Source organism: Rhinatrema bivittatum, chromosome 7, assembly GCF_901001135.1.
Source record: "Rhinatrema bivittatum chromosome 7, aRhiBiv1.1, whole genome shotgun sequence".
NCBI classification, from domain to species: Eukaryota; Metazoa; Chordata; class Amphibia; order Gymnophiona; family Rhinatrematidae; genus Rhinatrema; species Rhinatrema bivittatum.
Genome location: NC_042621.1, coordinates 217,977,125 through 217,994,885, shown reverse-complemented (window position 1 = coordinate 217,994,885; position 17,761 = coordinate 217,977,125). Strand labels below are relative to the sequence as shown.

At 46.3% G+C, this 17,761-nt stretch overlaps 1 protein-coding gene across 1 annotated transcript in view; it reads right to left on the bottom strand.

Annotated features, from left to right (window-relative positions):
* KIF20B (kinesin family member 20B) overlaps positions 1-17,761 on the bottom strand; it is a 401,219-nt gene that overhangs the window by 129,690 nt on the left and 253,768 nt on the right. The window contains exons 20-22 of the mRNA XM_029610715.1: positions 3,861-4,073; positions 3,030-3,758; positions 2,145-2,245 (exon numbers count right to left, since the gene is read on the bottom strand). Coding sequence (XP_029466575.1) covers positions 2,145-2,245; positions 3,030-3,758; positions 3,861-4,073 — 1,043 coding nt within the window. The remainder of the gene's footprint in view (positions 1-2,144; positions 2,246-3,029; positions 3,759-3,860; positions 4,074-17,761) is intronic.

Genomic DNA, 17,761 nt, shown 5'->3' with positions numbered 1-17,761 from the left:
TAATCTCCACTGGCAAGTGAAGCTGTATTGAATAGTCTTGAGAATGTGGACTCCAACAAGCTAGCAGGGTGTGGTGAAGAGGGCACATATGTGCCCTTGCCCATGGAACCACCTCTAGGGTGGCCGCCAGAGTACCAATAGATAAGACCACACTGTTGGGGGTATTGTTTCTGTCAATAGTTGCACCTGCGCCATCCACCTCTGAATGTGGCCCTCCGGCAGGAACACCTTTGCTTTGTGTCAAACTGAACACAGAGATACTCCAGTGTCTGAGATTGCTGTATATTGCTCTTGGACAAGTTCACCAGCCAAGCTAGTTCCTGTAGTAAGAAGTTCACCTTGCATAAGGCCCGAAGGCTCTCTTCCACTCTAGGCCCGAATCAAGCAATCATCTAAGAACAGGTGAACCAGAATGCCATCCTCTCTCAACACTGCCGCAACCACCACCATAACTTTGTAAAAGGTTCTGGGCGTAGTGGCCAACCCAAAAAGACAGAACTCGAAACTGTTAGTGTTGCCCCAAAACAGTGAAACACAGAAACCGGTGATGCGCCAGGTAGATGGGAACATGAAGATATGCCTCTGACAAATTCAGGGACATCAGAAACTCCTGACTGTACTGCATTATCACTGAGCGTAAGGTTTCCATGCAAAAACAAGTCACCTGCAAACGATGGTCGACTCCCTTGAGATCTAAGATGGGGCAAAAGGAGTCCTCCATGGACACCACGAAATAAATGGAATATTGGCCCTTATTTTCTTAAGACCTGGGCACTGGAACTACAGCCTGCAGGCTGAGGAGCCTTAATGTACAGATTGTTGTGTTTATTATATTCTAATTTTTATATTTATTTTTACAATTATGTTTGTTATGCTGTAAACAGTTTTGATCAAATATTCTTTTGTACAGGCGGTATACAAACAATTTTTAAATAAATACATACATAAATACAGTCCACTGCTTATCTCTTCTGTGGAGTTAGAGACACACATCATGAAGAAGTCCCAAGGAACACTGAGAAACTCCGAAGCATAATCATTTCATCACCGCCAGAACTCACTGGTCTGACGATTTCAACCCACCTCTGATAAAACAGGCGACCCTCCTATCTTCTGCATCCAGGAGTGGATCAGCACACCTTCACTGAGAGGCTCGGGGCACCACTACCGAGCCTGTGCCACTTTTGGGCTGCTTGGGACAAACGGACTGAGACCTACCCAAAGTTTGAGTCCTCTAGGATGCTGCTCCTCTGTAGGGTCTAAAGCATCTGAAACCCTAGCACAACCTTGGTGCTGAAGGAGCACAGCATTTGCTTATCCTCCGGTAACAGAGGAACCTGGACCTCATGCCATATAATGGCCATTTTTCCAGCTCACTCCCAAACAAGAGTGATCCTTTAAAAAACAGTTTCATAAAATTAGACTTTGAAATTGTATTGGCCAACCAATTCCTGAGCCATAGCAGACGCCTGGCCACTATTACTGAAGCCACCAGTCTGCCCAAAGTGAGGACTAGGTCACAGCTTGCATCCGCCAAAAAAGTGGCTGCCGATTCCATCACTATACTGCCCTAGAATTCACACCAGATTCAGACTTCCTGAGAAAGAAGTAAACAAGTGCAAGCCACCAGAGAGTAACAAGACGCTATCTGGTAAATTCATTGCCATTGCTTCAAAGGCCTGCTTAAGGTAGCTTCAAAAATTTCTCTTGTGCATCCTTCAATGTCACTCCCCCTCCTACTGAGATAGTCTGCTTGATGACAGTACACACAAATGCATCCATGTTTGGAAAGCACAATTGCCCTCTTGCAGCCAGATTCAGGGTGTACAAGCCTTCCAAGGTTCGTCCCCCTTTAAAATTAGCTACCAGGGGCAACCCCAGGGCCTTCATAATAGGGATGAAATATGAGGCTTTATGCAAAGAAATCAAAATGGGATCTTTCTTTGGCTCAGACACAGAATCAGCCCCCAGTAGCCCCAACATCTTCAATATCTGGGAAATCAGAGCCAGTAACTCATCTCTATGAAAAAACAAACAAACCAATAGTTTCTATATGGCTCCAACCCTGGAGGAATTTCCTCATCCTCCAGGGAGTAATTGGCTTCATCATCTGTGCCATCCGGGTCCCTATCAGTGTGACCCACCAAGGTCTAGACGTGCTCCAATGGTTACCTGCAGCACCAGGCATACGGGAACTTGCAGCTTGTAATCCTGAATTAAGATTGGCCGGGGCCAATGTCTGCACCTGAAGAAAGCCCTCAAAAAAATACCAAAGAAAAAAAGGTAGATAGGTCCAAGAAGAATCCAGGGGGCGTCTGTCCTACACCTACTGAATTACCTTCCCCTGCTGACAAACCAGTTAGGGGAGCCCCAATTCCAGGCAAAATCTCTGGCAACTCTTTTTCCATTCCCGCAACATGCTGGAAAAGACCAAGCTTAGCAAAATCAGTCAGAGACCAGTCTCCCTGAGCTTCTAAATAGTGCTAATAAATTAGAGGAATGCCAAGCTGATATGCCCAAATATGGCAAGCAACACAAAGGGAAAGGCGCTTAGGCTTTTTTGCTATCAGAAGCTCTAAACATGCTTCTGAGAAGTGGGCACCCAGCTGTGCTCGCAATAAGATGCTTGAAAAAAAAAAAAAATGTATGGAAAGGTTGTAACCTGCCACATACCCTGTATATGAAGTTGTGGGAAATCAATTTTTAAAAAATAGTTACCCAGGTAAATTCTTTGACAATAGTTTTCCCGATAGATAATCCAAAATTAATGTTAGACTATGTTATCTTCATTTATCATTCAACTTCCTGTACATATCACACTGAATTATAACCACCTGAATAATCTTTGTAGTCAGTTTATCATATGTCTGCTTTACATACATTCCGCTCACATTAACAAAACTCTTTTGGGGGGTCTCAAATTTCATAAAGAGCTATAAACCTAATCTTAACATCCTAAAAATTTTAATGTCAAGAGGTCCTCTAAAAAAAAAACCAATCAAAACATTGTCTAAAAGAATATTACTTACAATTCGGTTTCTTGTTTCTTTATTTTCCTCTTCTCTATTCTTTTCTTCAAGCGAACATTGAACAGATTTTAATTTATTCTGCAAGTCCTTCATTTTCATTTCATGCTCATTTAATTCTGCGATAGTTTTCTCTGAATCCTGATATTTCTGTTGCATATCTTTCAGATTCTTTTCAAGGTCTAGAACAGCAGACTCTGTTTCATTAAGTTTCTTTTCCAATTTAACTAGCTGGTCATCATTAGACTTATGAGCCTCTAGGAGACATTCTAGCTCTTGTAGCCGTACTTGGTGACCACCAACTTGTTTTGCAAGTTCAGAATGTTTTGCGTTTACCTCAAGCGCATATTGCTTTTCAGCCTCCAGAAGCCTGGAGCTTTCTAACAAACGTTCCTCCAATTGAGCAACAAGGTTCTCCTTTTCCTGCAACAGATTATTCATTACTGTAATCTCACTCACTTTTAGTTTATTCTTCTCATTCTCATTATCAACTTCCTTTTTTAGATCTGTAAGTTGTTTTTCAAGCTCTTGGATCTGATAATTTTTCAGGGAGGAGGCTTTTACTAGCTGCTGACACTCTTTCCATAGCCCTTCAATATGCATGAATGGAAACGTGCACACTCGTGCAGCATCAGATACTTCCAGATCTGTACATATTTGAGGATAGAACAACTGAAGTTTCTCCTTTTGATCTTTTTGAGAATCTAACAAATCATTTAGATTCATCACAATCTAAATCTATAGTTTTGGAATCCCTACTAGCTTACCTAATTCATCAATTTTACACTATGCATTCTTTTGATCTGCGATACCTTTTCTGAAATATTAAGTTTGTTTGTCCTCAACTTCTTTCGCCAGTTTTTTCACTTTGGTCGTCTTGATTTTGACAATATCCTTTTGTGTTTGCAATTCAGAGATTAGCTTTCTGTAATTAGATTTCATCTGTTCCATTTCTTCACTAAATCCTAAAGCTTTTTTTTCTGAGGCAGAGAGTGCCAGCTGCCAGTTTGTTACCTGAGCGCTGACCTCTTGTTTTTCAGCCTTTTCCTTTTCAGTTCTTTCATTACTTCAGTTAACTGACTTTCCAGTTCTTCCAGTTTTCCCTGTAAAACTGTTATTGCTGTTTTTCTGAAAAATGTTGATGCATTTTCTCAAGTATGTCTTGATCTGCTGCCAGTGAGCTCCAAGTAGTCAAAGTAGGCCCTACAAAAATGGGGGTTAAGGAGGGAAATGGTCAACTTAAATGAATCCAAAACTAAAAGACTCATACGACTGCAAAACATAGGGAGAATAATTTTCAGAGGCTTCAGCTGGAAAAGTAGAGCTTTACCCACAGAAATGTCCTTTTAGATACACAAAGCAGAGCTGCTTACCTGTAACAAGTTGTTCTCCTTGGACAGCAGGATGTTAGTCCTCACAGATGGGTGATATCAGATGGAGCCCGGTACAGAAAACGTTTATCAAAGTTGTCCAGAACTTTGACTAGCACACTGAGCATGCCCAGCATGATGGTCCTTCTTCAAACTCGTAACCGAATTCATGAGCATAAAAAAAATAAAACAAACACAGGATAACTCCATGAGGTGGAACGTAGGTTTCCTGAGGACTAACATCCTGCTGTCCCTAGAATATCTGTTACAGGTAAAACAACTCTGCTTTCTCCTAGGACAAGCAGGATGGTAGTCCTCACAGATGGGTGAATACCAAGCTACAGGCTGCTCCCAGGAACCACCATGACCAAAGACACCAAAAGAGAGACAACCTGAAACCCAAACAATGGACCCTAGGTAGGGAGAGTTGAGTTTTCAGCCTGGAAAGAGGTTGCTAAGGACAGATTGGCCGAAGCTACTGTCATGTCGACCATCCTTATCCAGGCAGTAGTGGGCAAGTGAAACGTGTGTAGGGAACCCCACATTGCAGCCTTGCAGATTTCGGCAATGGGGACTGCTTGCAAGTGGGCAACCGATGCTGCCATGTCTCAGAGTGAACTTTTATGCGGCCTCCAAGCTGAAGGCCCACCTGCACATAGAAGGAAATACAATCCGTCACCCAGTTGGACAGTTTGCTTGTCCACCGCAACTCCCAGCCTGCTCCTGTCAAAAGATATAAAGAGTTGTGAGGACTGCCTGTGACCTGCTGTGTATTTGAGAAAGAAAGATAAAGTCCTTTTGCAGTCCAAACTGTGCAGAGCCCATTCACCCTGGTGAGAATGAGACCTCGGAAAAAAGGTGGGCAGAATGATGGACTGATTAAGATGAAAATCAGTCACCACCTTAGGCAGGAACATAGGGTGCGTTCACAGGACTACCCTATCATGAAATAATTGCATGTAGGGTGAATATGTAACCAATGCCTGAAGCTCACAAACCCTGTGTGTCGGAGTGACCGCCACGAGGAAGAGAGCCTTCCAAGTTAGGAACTTAAGCTTGCAGGAGCGCAAAAACTCAAAAGGGTCACGCTTGAGCTGCGCCAATACTACACTGAGGTCCCAGGACACAACAGGAGGGTGAAGGGGAGGCTTCAGTGAAGCAAGCCCTACAGAAACCATCCCAACTCAGGTGAACGCTGACCGAGTTGGTTTTTAATCCAGCCCCTGAGAGGTGCCACAGAAAGTCAAGCAACTTCAGAGTGGAGCAGGAGAAGGGATCCAAGCCATGACTCTCACACCAGAGAACCTCCGCCGCTTCAGCCAATATGACTTCCTGGTGGAAGGCTCCCTAGAAGCTACCAACACCTGAGACACGTCAGCGGTCCAGGGGCTGCAGGACTGGATGCTCAACATACAGGCCCATCAAGGCTAATGTACGGAGGTTTGGACGGCGCAGTCTGCCCCAATCTTGTGTGACCAGATCGGGAGAGGTCCCCAGATGGATGGGTTCTCTGACTGACAGGTCCTGAAGGAGCGGGAACTAGGCCTGTCTGAGCCAATAAGAGCCACGAGAATCATGGTCCCCTGGTCCTGCTAGAGCTTTAAGAGAGTATTCATGACCAGCAGAAGAGAGGAATATGCATATAGGAGACCTATACCCCATTGTCTGGCAAAGGCGTCTGAGGCTGGAAGTTCATCTGTCTTGAAGAGGGAGCAGAATTTGCTCACCTTGTAGTTGTAGGGGGAAGCAAATAGATCCACATCCGGATTTCCCCTCTGGCGGAAGATCCGGGCCACCACTGCTGGATCCAGCGACCACTCGTGTGACTGGAATGCTTATCTTAAACGGTCCACCACCATATTCTCTGTTCCGGCTCTCAGGAGTATGCCCTGCAACAGAGCCCAGGACTAAATCTGTACAGTCTCTTGATAGAGGAGGAATGACCCAATGTCTCCCTGCTTGTTGATGTACTATATTGCTACTTGATTGTCTTTCCAGATTAGGAGTGCCTTGTGGGACAAATGGTCTTGAAATGCCCAAAGGGAATAGAGAATTGCTCGAAGCTCCAAGAAATTAATCTGACAGATTCCTGAACTGTCCACCAATGTTGCATATAGAGGTCGTCCACATGCGCCCCCCCAACCCAGGGAGAGGCATCGTGGCAAGCACCACCTGAGGCGGGAAACCTGAAAAGGGACCCCCTTGCTCCAGGTTGGATAGATCACCCCACCAGGTCAGGGAGAGGCGGCATAACGTGGACTCGTGCCACGAGGTCCTGGGATGCCCGCTGCCACTTGGACAGCAAGGTCCATTGTGTCCTGCGCATGCATAGGAGGGTCAAGGAGAGATATGGATAGATGCAGCCATGTGACCCAAAAGACAAAGCAGCAGATAAGCAGAAACCTGATGGCTGTGGACAAAGCTCTCCAGTGACGACAGGGCAAGTGCTCGATTGCAGGCCAGAAATTCCTTGGCCTGAACTGTCAACAATCTTTGCAATTGCCAATGTAGTATTGTTGTTAACGAGACCTCATATACTGTGGCGGGCTTTTCATACAGAAGCCGTCCAGCCACTATGAACAGAGTGCGGTGATTTGATAGCTTTTGCACCGTCTTGGTATTATAATCATTGGTCTCTCGGAAAATTATAGTTTTGTAACTACAACTTGTGTCAGTTTACAATGCAGTAAAGGCGTTTGTACTTATCGTAGCGAAGTGAGCAGCTGGGGTGTAACGCTGGCTTTGGCCCGACACGGCTCGTGTTTCTGTGAACCTTCTTCAGGGGCCGCTCTATGCCATTGGGTTCCCGATACTGCCACCAAGTTCCGCTACTAGGCTGCAAATGTGTTCGGGCAGCCTAGTAGCGGAACTTGGTGGCAGTATCGGGAACCCAATGGCATAGTGCGGCCCCTGAAGAAGGTTCACAGAAACACGAGCCATGTCAGGCCAAAGCCAGCGTTACACCCCAGCTGCTCACTTCGCTACGATTAGTACAAACGCCTTTACTGCATTGTAAACTGACACAAGTTGTAGTTACAAAACTATAATTTTCCGAGAGACCAATGATTATAATACCAAGACGGTGCAAAAGCTATCAAATCACCGCACTCTGTTCATAGTGGCTGGACGGCTTCTGTATGAAAAGCCCGCCACAGTATATGAGGTCTCGTTAACAACAATACTACATTGGCAATTGCAAAGATTGTTGGCTTATATGATGTTGTTTAGAAATTGTCATTAAGATTACATCGTTAATTAACAGTTTTTTCAGTCTACGTTGGCCTGAACTGTGTCATCTGGCCCTGATGAAGCCCAGATGTGGTGACAGGCTGAAGTGTGACTTGGGTTAACTTGATAAACCCCAGAGATTGCAGCACCTGGATGGTCAGACTTAAGGAGCAAAGCGCCCCCTGTTCACTGGCACTTTTGACCAGCCAGTCATCAAAGTAGGGGGAATAAGTGCACCTCCTTATGTCAGAGATGTGCCCCCACTACCTCCAGCCACTTGGTAAAGATACTGGAAGTGATCCTTTCCCACCAGAAAGCGAAGATATTTCCTGTGACCTGGGAAGATTGCAATGTGGGCGTAAGCATCTTTCAGGTCGAGGGAGCAGAGCCAGAATACTTTTCTTAGGAGCGGAATCAGGGTGCCCAAGGAGATCTTGAACTTTTCTATTTAAAGGAATTTGTTCAAGGCTCTCAGGTTGAAATAGGGCATAGGCCCCCAGTTTCTCTTTCATATCAGGAATTACGAAGAGTAGAACCTTCTTCCCTGCTGGTGGACGGGGGGCAGTTTCCACTGCTCCGTCCATTAGAAGAGTGGAGAGCTTTGTCAGGAATATTTCCCGAGGAGTGAATGATGCCCAAGATGGATGTAGGGGAGAGTCCATAGGGACATCCCTGAAGTTCAGCCAGTACCCTCGAACGATGGTGAGAAAGTGGGACCAGCTGTACACAAAATGATGCAGCCTGCCTCCGACCGGAGGGAAGTATGCCAAAGGTATGGCAATCTGACTCCGGTCCCTCACCCCCAGTCAAAACCCCACAGCAGGGATCTGCTGGGGGGCTAGCTGAGGTCTGGGGTCCACTGCTGATGGAAACTACCTCTGGAACCAGCGTTGGATGTGCAGACCCGCGAGGCAGGAGGATAGTATTTCCTCTGGTGATAGAACGGTTTCCTCGAGCTTTGTCTTGAGGATTTTCTGATCGAGGATGGCAGATTGGAAGCATTAGCTGACAGATGTTGAAGGGTCTCATGGTGGTCCTTCAGTTGAGCCACCGCGTCCCTAACATTATCCCCGAAGAGATTCTCACCCTTACAGGGTAGTTCTGACAGCTTTTCTTGCACCTCCGGCCGATGATCGAAGGCACGGTGCCAGGTCATCCTGCAGGCGCAGATATCCACTGCAACCACTCGCTGTTTCAAAAACATCCTAAGTAGATCTCACCTCGTGTTTTCTTGCCTCCAGACCCTGCTGTACTAACACTGAGAATGCATCTTGTTGCTAGTGAGGCAGGCGCTCTAACAGCTGCTAGATCTGCTTCTACAGGTTCCGTTTGGATCATTGGTAGGAGGCAAAACAGGTGATGAGCATAGTGCCCCAATACACCTCCTATCCAGGGCAGCCAACACCCTGTGTTCTTTCCCTGGAGGGGCAGCGGCATGGGTGCAAGAGCACCTGGCATTTTAATGGCAAAACTCCACCACAACCGATTGGTGTGGGACATGGCGCCTCTCAAAACCCAACACCTGTTGGACAAGTGGAAGGCAACTGCCTTCTAATTAACTGGAGAGGGGGAGATGGACATGGGGTGTTCCCAGATCCTGAGAAGTTCCTTAAAAATATCATGGACTGAAACAGCCACTATTTCCTTTGGAGCATCTACGAACTGGAGGGCCTATAGCATTTTGTGATGGGAGATCTCTTCCGTGAGAAGTTGAAATGGAATGGCTTCAGCAATGGCCTGGACAAAGCCCGCAAAGGGATGATCCTCCAGGGGAGATCTATGCCTCTCATATGGAGAAGGCTCTGAAAGAAGATCTCTTGAGTCATCTGAAGAGGATTTTGAGGTAGCGTCCCCCAAGGGGGTCATATGAAGCCTCTCCCTCGCTAAGGTCCCCTTGGGGCCAGCATGGATAGTCCCTGCCCAGGCCTCTCGGTTTGGGCACCAGGGCATCGAGGGTATTAAAGGCACAGATTCCCAACGGCCCTGGGAACGGGAAACTCTGGCCATGGGCCCAGTGGTTCCATAGGTGCTGATGGCCGCATTCCTCCTCGAAGGATCCAATAATAGGTATCGCTCCAGAGAGGGGCACTGGAGGCTGCTGAGGCACAAGATGGACTGCGTAGGAAAGATGCCCAAAAGGACATCCAGACATTCTAGCAGGGATGCCAAGAGAAATGGTGCAGGCTCTGGCACCGGTACGATACCCCATAGGGTTAAGAGTACCGCCATCTAAACCCTGCAGACCAACTCCTCCTGAAAGCCAGAGTTTCCATGGAGCTCTGAGAAGACTGTGCTCGGCACGGTTATCTGTGAGGAACTCCTGGGACTCCCAGGTCTGATAGAGGACGATGCCTCTTCCCAGAGTTGCTTCGGTGGTGGCACAGCGGCCACCGATGCCTCACCTATACAAAGGGCATGCATCAATGGTGAACGGTGAGTATTTGTGGTGGTGCTTGGCCTGCTCTTTCCCGGTGCAGAGGAAGCTGAAGATCCAGACATCTTGGAATGCAATATTGAAGACTGCCTATCTCCGGTCACTCTCAAAAGAGACGGGCCCACGAGGGAGTGGAAAAGGACAGCATATCCAATGGCTCCCTTCAGCCTCTAGGCGTCGACACACCCTAACGCCCGGAGTAGATGGATCAGACTTTTTGGGCCCAAAAAGCTTTCCATCTTATCCAACCGGGCACGATGACCTTTGGGAGTCATCTGATCACACAGATGACACCTGCGGACATCGTGTGATGCCCCCAGGCAGAGGATACAGACCCTCATGCAGATCGTAATATGCATGGTCCACGGTACCAAAAACCAGACACCATGAGAAACAGCCAGCGAGCAGTCGTAGCTGGCAGCCACCAGGTGCAACATGCCGGGAACGACCGCAACAAAGGGAAAACATTACCCAAGCCACTAGATGGGTCACCGGAGATGAGGGACCTGGCGCAGAAAAAGGCTGGAAACGGTCGGGTAAACTGAAGAAAAACAAAGAGCAGAGCTCCAGAACCGCGAAACAATCCACTTCACAGAAAAAGAGAGACTGAAGAGGGACCTTGCATGGATGCGCAGATAGTGGCATGCTGGGTATGCCTTAGTGTTTTCTATGCCAGGCTCCATCTGATATCACCCAACTGTGAGGACTACCATCCTGCTTGTCCCAGGAGAAAGTTACTTACATACATAGTGTATTCACGTACTTACATGCATGGGAGAGGCATTCCAGGGCAAGGAGTATGATCGGAGTTGGGATTTATATATATTGATTTTTTTGAGCTGGAACAATTTTCAAAGTGGACTTATGCATGTAAGTCCACTTTGAAAATTGGACTAATTTATGCACATATTTGCTTGATAAAATTTATAAATATTTATAACCCGCTGTTCCAAAATACTTGCTCCTACCACAGAACAAAATTACATTCATAACAAAGACATAAAAGTTAAAACAAAATCTGAATTCAATACCAGATACCTGTATTTCATTTCAACACTACCCATATGCCTGTTGGGAAAGAAAATGTTGACATTTTTCTAAAAAGTCAGTCAATTTCCAGATGCAAAGCCAATGGAAGGGAATGCCAAAGGGTCAAATCAGCCACTGAATACCAGAGCTCTAGTGTTAACCAGATAGCTCTGATGTACTTATTCTCAGCAAGCAAATTTTTGGGCAGAACATACATCTGAACCAATATCCTCATAATCAAGACTTGGCCCATGCACAGCCTGAAAAATTAAAATCCGATCCAGCATATGGTGGGTGCAACCAAAGCCCAGCTCAAATTTCACCTGAGCATAGCTCTCGCGAAATCCCCCTTTCCCCCATGCTGAAAGCCGAGCCTGCCGCTACCGGTGATGTCACCAAAGAAAAGGTGGAGTCAGAGGGAAACCCCCAATCCCTAACTACTACATGCTTGCTGGGAGGAGGGGGAAAACCAAAATAGCTGCACCATGTTAAGTGAGGTCTTCCATGCAGGCTGCTGGGACTTCTAATTTAATATACCATATCAGTGGTAGCCAATGATGGCTAAAAAGAATCAAGATAATATGTGCATGATGAAAAATGTACAAGTAATTAGTCTAGCATCTCTGTGCATGGTTACATAATTACCCCCATTATGAACAAGTAGTAAACCGTGCAGGAGGATGGTGTTACACTGCATTTTGCTAGAGTCTATAAACTGACAGAGCATCCACAGAACAATCGACTTTCCCCTATGGCACATCTTGCCTGTAAAATGTTACAATAAATGCAGATCCTTTAGCCTTTGAATTACTCTGCAGAATAAGTGTATACGGTTTTGTTTCAATTTAGCTCATGCCAGTTCTTCAATACAAAACATAAAATGCAAGTTAATTTTGACAAACATTGTACCACTATTTAAAACTATAGTTGACCAACTGGTATGGCAGCAACAAGTTTTAAGCATTGCTAATGATTTAAAAAAGAAATTTGGTTCTTACCTGCTTAATTTTCGTTCCTGTAGTACCACGGATCAGTCCAGACAACTTGGTTTTGCCTCCCTTCCAGCAGATGGAGACAGAAAAACTTTGAGAGCGCCCTCTAATAACTTGGTGTACCACCTGCTGCTCCTCAGTATTTACAAGTAACCAAGCAGAACAATAGTATTCAAATAACTATGTAACTCAATTAACCTCCCTCTACACTTTGAACGAGCAGAGGATGAAGAACCAAATTTTGAAATGTGAACCTTTTGGAAACAATATAATAGCCCATGCCATTCTTCAGAAAAAGAGCTAGAAAGAATATAATAGTTCGAGAGGTCTCTCTACACACACCCCTAAACCCTTCATTGGGTAGGCATCTGGACTGATTTGTGGTACTACAGGAACAAAAATTAGCAGGTAAGAACTAATAATACAGTTTGCCGATTGTTGTATACTCTTGTTTTCCCCCCCTTTCTTTTCCTAATCCCCAGTTGCTCGCCCTTGTTATAATGTAACTTTTGACTCTGCAAATATCTGCCTCTTGTAATATGTTTATTGGCTATGTTATTGTTAAAACTTTTGTTCGATGTAAACCGAGTTGATTTGATCTGCCAGAGAATGTGGTTCGTGCAGTTAGTATAGCTGTGTTTAAAAAAGGATTGGATAAGTTCTTGGAGGAGAAGTCCATTACCTGCTATTAAGTTCACTTAGAGAATAGCCACTGCCATTAGCAATGGTTACATGGAATAGACTTAGTTTTTGGGTACTTGCCAGGTTCTTATGGCCTGGATTGGCCACTGTTGGAAACAGGATGCTGGGCTTGATGGACCCTTGGTCTGACCCAGTATGGCATTTTCTTATGTTCTTATGTTCTAATTCGGTATAGAAAAACCTTAAATAAATAAATAAATAAATAAATAATTTTCCTTTCCCTGTATGTACCCGGATCAGTCCAGACAGCTGGGATGTACCCAAGCTTTCCTAAGTAGGGCGGGACTGCGAGAGCCTTGCTCAAATTACACTGGCACCAAAAATTGCCAGCATCCAAACCTGGATGACCAAATGGTAGTGTCTGAAAAAGGTGTGTAAAGACTTCCAGGTAGCCGCCCTGCAGATCTCCTGCGGGGAAACCAGCTGACATTCTGCCCATGAGGACGCCTGTGCCCTGGTGGAGTGAGCTTTCAGCCCATCCGAGTCTGGTCGACCATGGCATATATATGCAGACGAAATACCCTCCTTCAGCCAACGAGCGATAGTAGGTTTGGACGCCTTCTGACCTCTCTTCGCACCGTGCCACAGCACAAACGTGATCCAATAAGTGGAACCCACTGGAAACCTTCAGATAGAGCAACAAGGACCGGCGAACTTCCAGCCGCCTCAGCTACTTCGCATGAGGGTCCTTCAGTTGTGCATCTGAAAAGGCTGGAAGCTCCACGGACTGGTTCAGATGAAAAGCTGAGCCCACCTTAGGTAAAAATGATGAACTGTATGTGGCAAAACTCCGGAATCAGATGCGGAGAAAAGGCTCCCTGCAGGATAAGGCCTGAAGCTCCAACACCCTCCTGGTGGAGCAAATAGCCATAAAAAAAAAAAAAACACACCTTCAGCATGAGATCTTTCAAAGTGGCTTTCTTCAGCAGCTTGGAGGGGGCTTCGCACAATGCCCAGAGCACCATTTAAGAACATAATAAATTGCCATGCTGGCTCAGACCAAGGGTCCATCAAGCCCAGCATCCTGTTTCCAACAGAGGCCAAACCAGGCCACAAGAACCTGGCAATTACCCAAACACCGATGCAATTAATAGCAGTGGCAATTACCCAAACACTGATGCAATTAATAGCAGTGGCTATTCCCCAAGTAAACTTGATTAATAGCAGTTTATGGACTTCTCCTCCAAAAACTTATCCAAACCTTTTTTTAACCCAACTACACTAACCACATCCTCTGGCAACAAATTCCAGAGCTTTATTGTGCCTTGAGTGAAAGAATTTTCTCCAATTAGTCATAAATGTGTTACTTGCTAACTTCATGGAATGCCCCCTAGTCCTATTATTCGAAAGTGTAAATAACCGATTCACTCGTTCAAGACCTCTCATGATCTTAAAAACCTGTTTCATATCCCCCCTCAGCCATCTCTTCTCCAAGCTGAACAGCCCTAACATCTTCAGCTTTCCTCATAGGGGAGCTGTTCCATCCCCTTTATCATTTTGGTTTAGATTCGATGAGGGGCAGAGACTGCGAGTCGGTGGGCACAAGTGTTTGACTCCTCTAAGAAAGCGCACTACATCCAGATGAGTTGCCAAGGAAGAACCCTGGATAGGGCCCCCTCAAACTTCCCAGAGCGAAAACCTGAGCCTTCAGGGAATTGTAAGACCGCCCTTTGTCAAGAGCATCCTGCAGAAAGGAAAGAACAAGGGTCACCGATGCTCGTAAAGGATGTACCCCATGAAGTTGACACCAGAACTCGAAGACCTTCAAGACACGAGTGTATGCCTGTGACTATTTCCAAGCCCACAGCAAGGTAGATATAACCACCTTCGGGTAAGCCCTTCTTCCTTAACTGTCTCCTCTCAAAAGCCAAGCCGCAAGACAAAAGCGGTCTGCCTGATCGAAAAATATAGGGCCATGGCGCAGGAGATTGGGAAAATGGCCCAGCCGCAGGGGCCCATCCAAAGCCATGAGAATCACTCATCCCGGGTGAAGCTCTATCCTCCGGATTATCTTGCCCTCTAGCGGCCAAGGAGGAAACACGTAGAGGAGAATGCTGACCAGCCAAGGGATCACCGGGGTGTCGACTCCCTCCACGCTGTAATCCCTTCTGCGACTGAAGCGTGAAGCTTTGGCATTTGCGTGGGTCACCATCAGATCCACATGAGGGTCGCCCCATCTGTGACAGATCAGAAGCATGGCTGTTTCGGACAGCTCCCATTCTCCTGGATCTAGCTGCTGTCGGCTGAGGAAGTCCACTCGTATGTTGGTCGATCCCGCTATATGTGAGACACTGCCAACATCTCCGAATTGTTTCACCCAGGACAACAGCATCGCCGTTTTGAGAGCTACAGGTCGACTCTTGGTTCCTCCTTGTCTGTTGATATAGGCCACGGTCATCGTATTGTCTGACAATACCCTGTCCGCCTGATTGCGCAGTAGGGGGAGGAAGCTCTCCAGTACCCAAATAGCCCTTATCTCTAGGCGACTGATTGATCAAGTCGCCTCCACCAGTGACCACCGGCCCTGAACCGCTCGGAACTGACACACTGCCCCCCCCAGCCAGACAGGCTGGCGTCTGTCATCACCACCATCCACCGGGGGATCTCCAGATTCATCCCGCGCTCCAGATGGCCATGGGCAAGCCACCACGACAGACTGGACCTGGCTGTAAGTGGTAGCAGAATATGGAATTCTTCCGACAGCGGATTCCAGCAGGTCAGAAACGCAGCTTGCAGATGTCCCATTAAAAAAGAATTTAAATAAATAAATAAATATGCACAAAGGCCCACGGGACTAACTCCAAGGTAGATGCCATGGAACCAAGAAACTGTAAATAATCCCAGACCCTGGACACCAAGGCTCGCAACAAATTCCGGACCTGGCGCTGCAGCTTGCAAATCCTGTCCCCGGAGAGTAAAACCTTCCCAACTCAGACATCGAAGCGTGCTCCCAAAAATTCCAGGACCTGGGAAGGAACTAAATGGCTCTTAGCAAGGTTGACTACCCAGCCCAGGGACCTCAAGCAACGTAAGACCACTGCCTGGGAGCATAAAACTTTAGTCTTCGCTCGGATAAGCCAATCGTCCAGGTAGGGATGCACCAGAATCCCCTTCTTCCTGGGGGCCGGCTGCTACCACCACCACCACTTTGGTGAAGGTCCTTGCCACCATGGCAAGGCCGAAAGGTAGAGCACAAAACTGGAAATGTTGCCCCATGATCATGAACCTGAGGAACCTCTGATGTTCCTGTTGGATCCAGATATGGAGATAGGCTTCCGTCAGGCCTAGGGATGCCAGATATTCACCCTTTCGGACCTCTGCAATGACAGATCGGAATGTCTCCATTCGGAAGCAGGGCACCTTGAGAGCCACGTTCACCTTCTTTAAATCCAAGATGGGGCACACGGTTCCTTCCTTCCTTCCTTTGGGTTGACAAAGTAAATGGAATAATGCCCCTTTCCATGCTCTGATTGGGGGAGGGGAACGATGGTCCCCAGGGATCAGAGTCAGAGGGTCTGGCGAACTACAAATTCTTTTTCTGAAGACCTGCAAGGAGACACCAGAAACAGGTCCCTTAGCGGACAAGCAAACTGTGTAGCCGTGCTCTATTACACTGAGAACCCACCGGTCTGATGTAACCTTGACCCACTGCTAGAGAAAAAGGGAAGGCGGCCCCCTATGACTAGGTCATTCTGTTGACAAGGATTTGATTTTTAAAACAAATGATTGTTTGAAGCTACCTGTGGTGAACTGCACAATCAAACTTTGCAAAAGACAGGGGTTTTTTTTTTTGCAAAGACCAGGGACCGGAGTAGTTAATGGGTACGCTGTCACTCAAACCCCCAAGCCAAACCCCCCAGTGATGTCACCAGAAGTCCACCCCTCCAAGCCCTCGCTGTAGGATAGGTGTTTCACATAGGCATGATCAAAGCTGCAAGACAGGCTTTTTTTTTTGCAAAGACTAGGGACCGAGTAGTTTATGGGTACGCTGTCACTCAAACCTGAAGCCAAACCCCCAGTGATGTCACCAGAAGTCCACCCCTCCAAGCCCTCGTTGTAGATAGGCATGCCCTAATAAAAGTTACCAGACAACTGGCAGGAAGCTGCGATTCATTCTGTACACAGAGACAGGGAAAATCTTCCCCACACCCCTTCCCTCCTCCCCTCTCTCTAGATAGCATGCCTCAACCCGCCCTTCCCCCAGACCTAAATCTGAGCAGAGGATAATTGAAAGCAGTGGGTGGTGTAGATTTGCAATGGTGAAACACAAGGCTTTAGTTTTGTTTTAAAAAAAACAGATCTCTGTATTTACAGCCATATAAAAAAACAAGAATGCACCAGCGGATCTTAAAGAAAATTTATTATGATCCAAGCGCTGTAGGTAGCTTTGGCAGTATAACACCTCTTTTGCATAGACACGCCCAAACTTGCAAGACTGGATATAGAAGTAAGCATGTGATAGTGATCATGTGAGAACAATCTTCAAGCAGAAGTGTTGTAATTGTTCCTGAAAATGGCCGTTTATGAAACACCTAAGCATCTTGAAATGGAAATCGTACCACAACCAAAACTAAAGGGGAGCCATAAACGAAAGCGGAGGGCAGAAGAAGGAGGAGGAAGCACTGACCCAGATTTTGATGAACTACCGTTGGGACAAAAGCTTTTTGATTCACAGGATCCATACCTGGTCAATGAAAATGCAATGGACTCTGAAGATTTAGAGCTGCACAAAGCTGCGGTGGATGCCGAAGCAGATTATTTGTTGGAAAAGCTTGAGTGTAAGGTAAGAAAAAATCTCTTTCCTTCTAATGATGCATTTTAGGGGGTGGTGTGTTTGGGAGCTATCTATAATAGAGAGTTTGTTTAGAAGAGGTTTTAAATTTAATGTTTACATTATGTTTTATAGGAAAATGAAGGATCTTTACAAACAGAAGAATATGGAGACACACCAGGTATCAAAATGAACTGTATTTGCTGCTT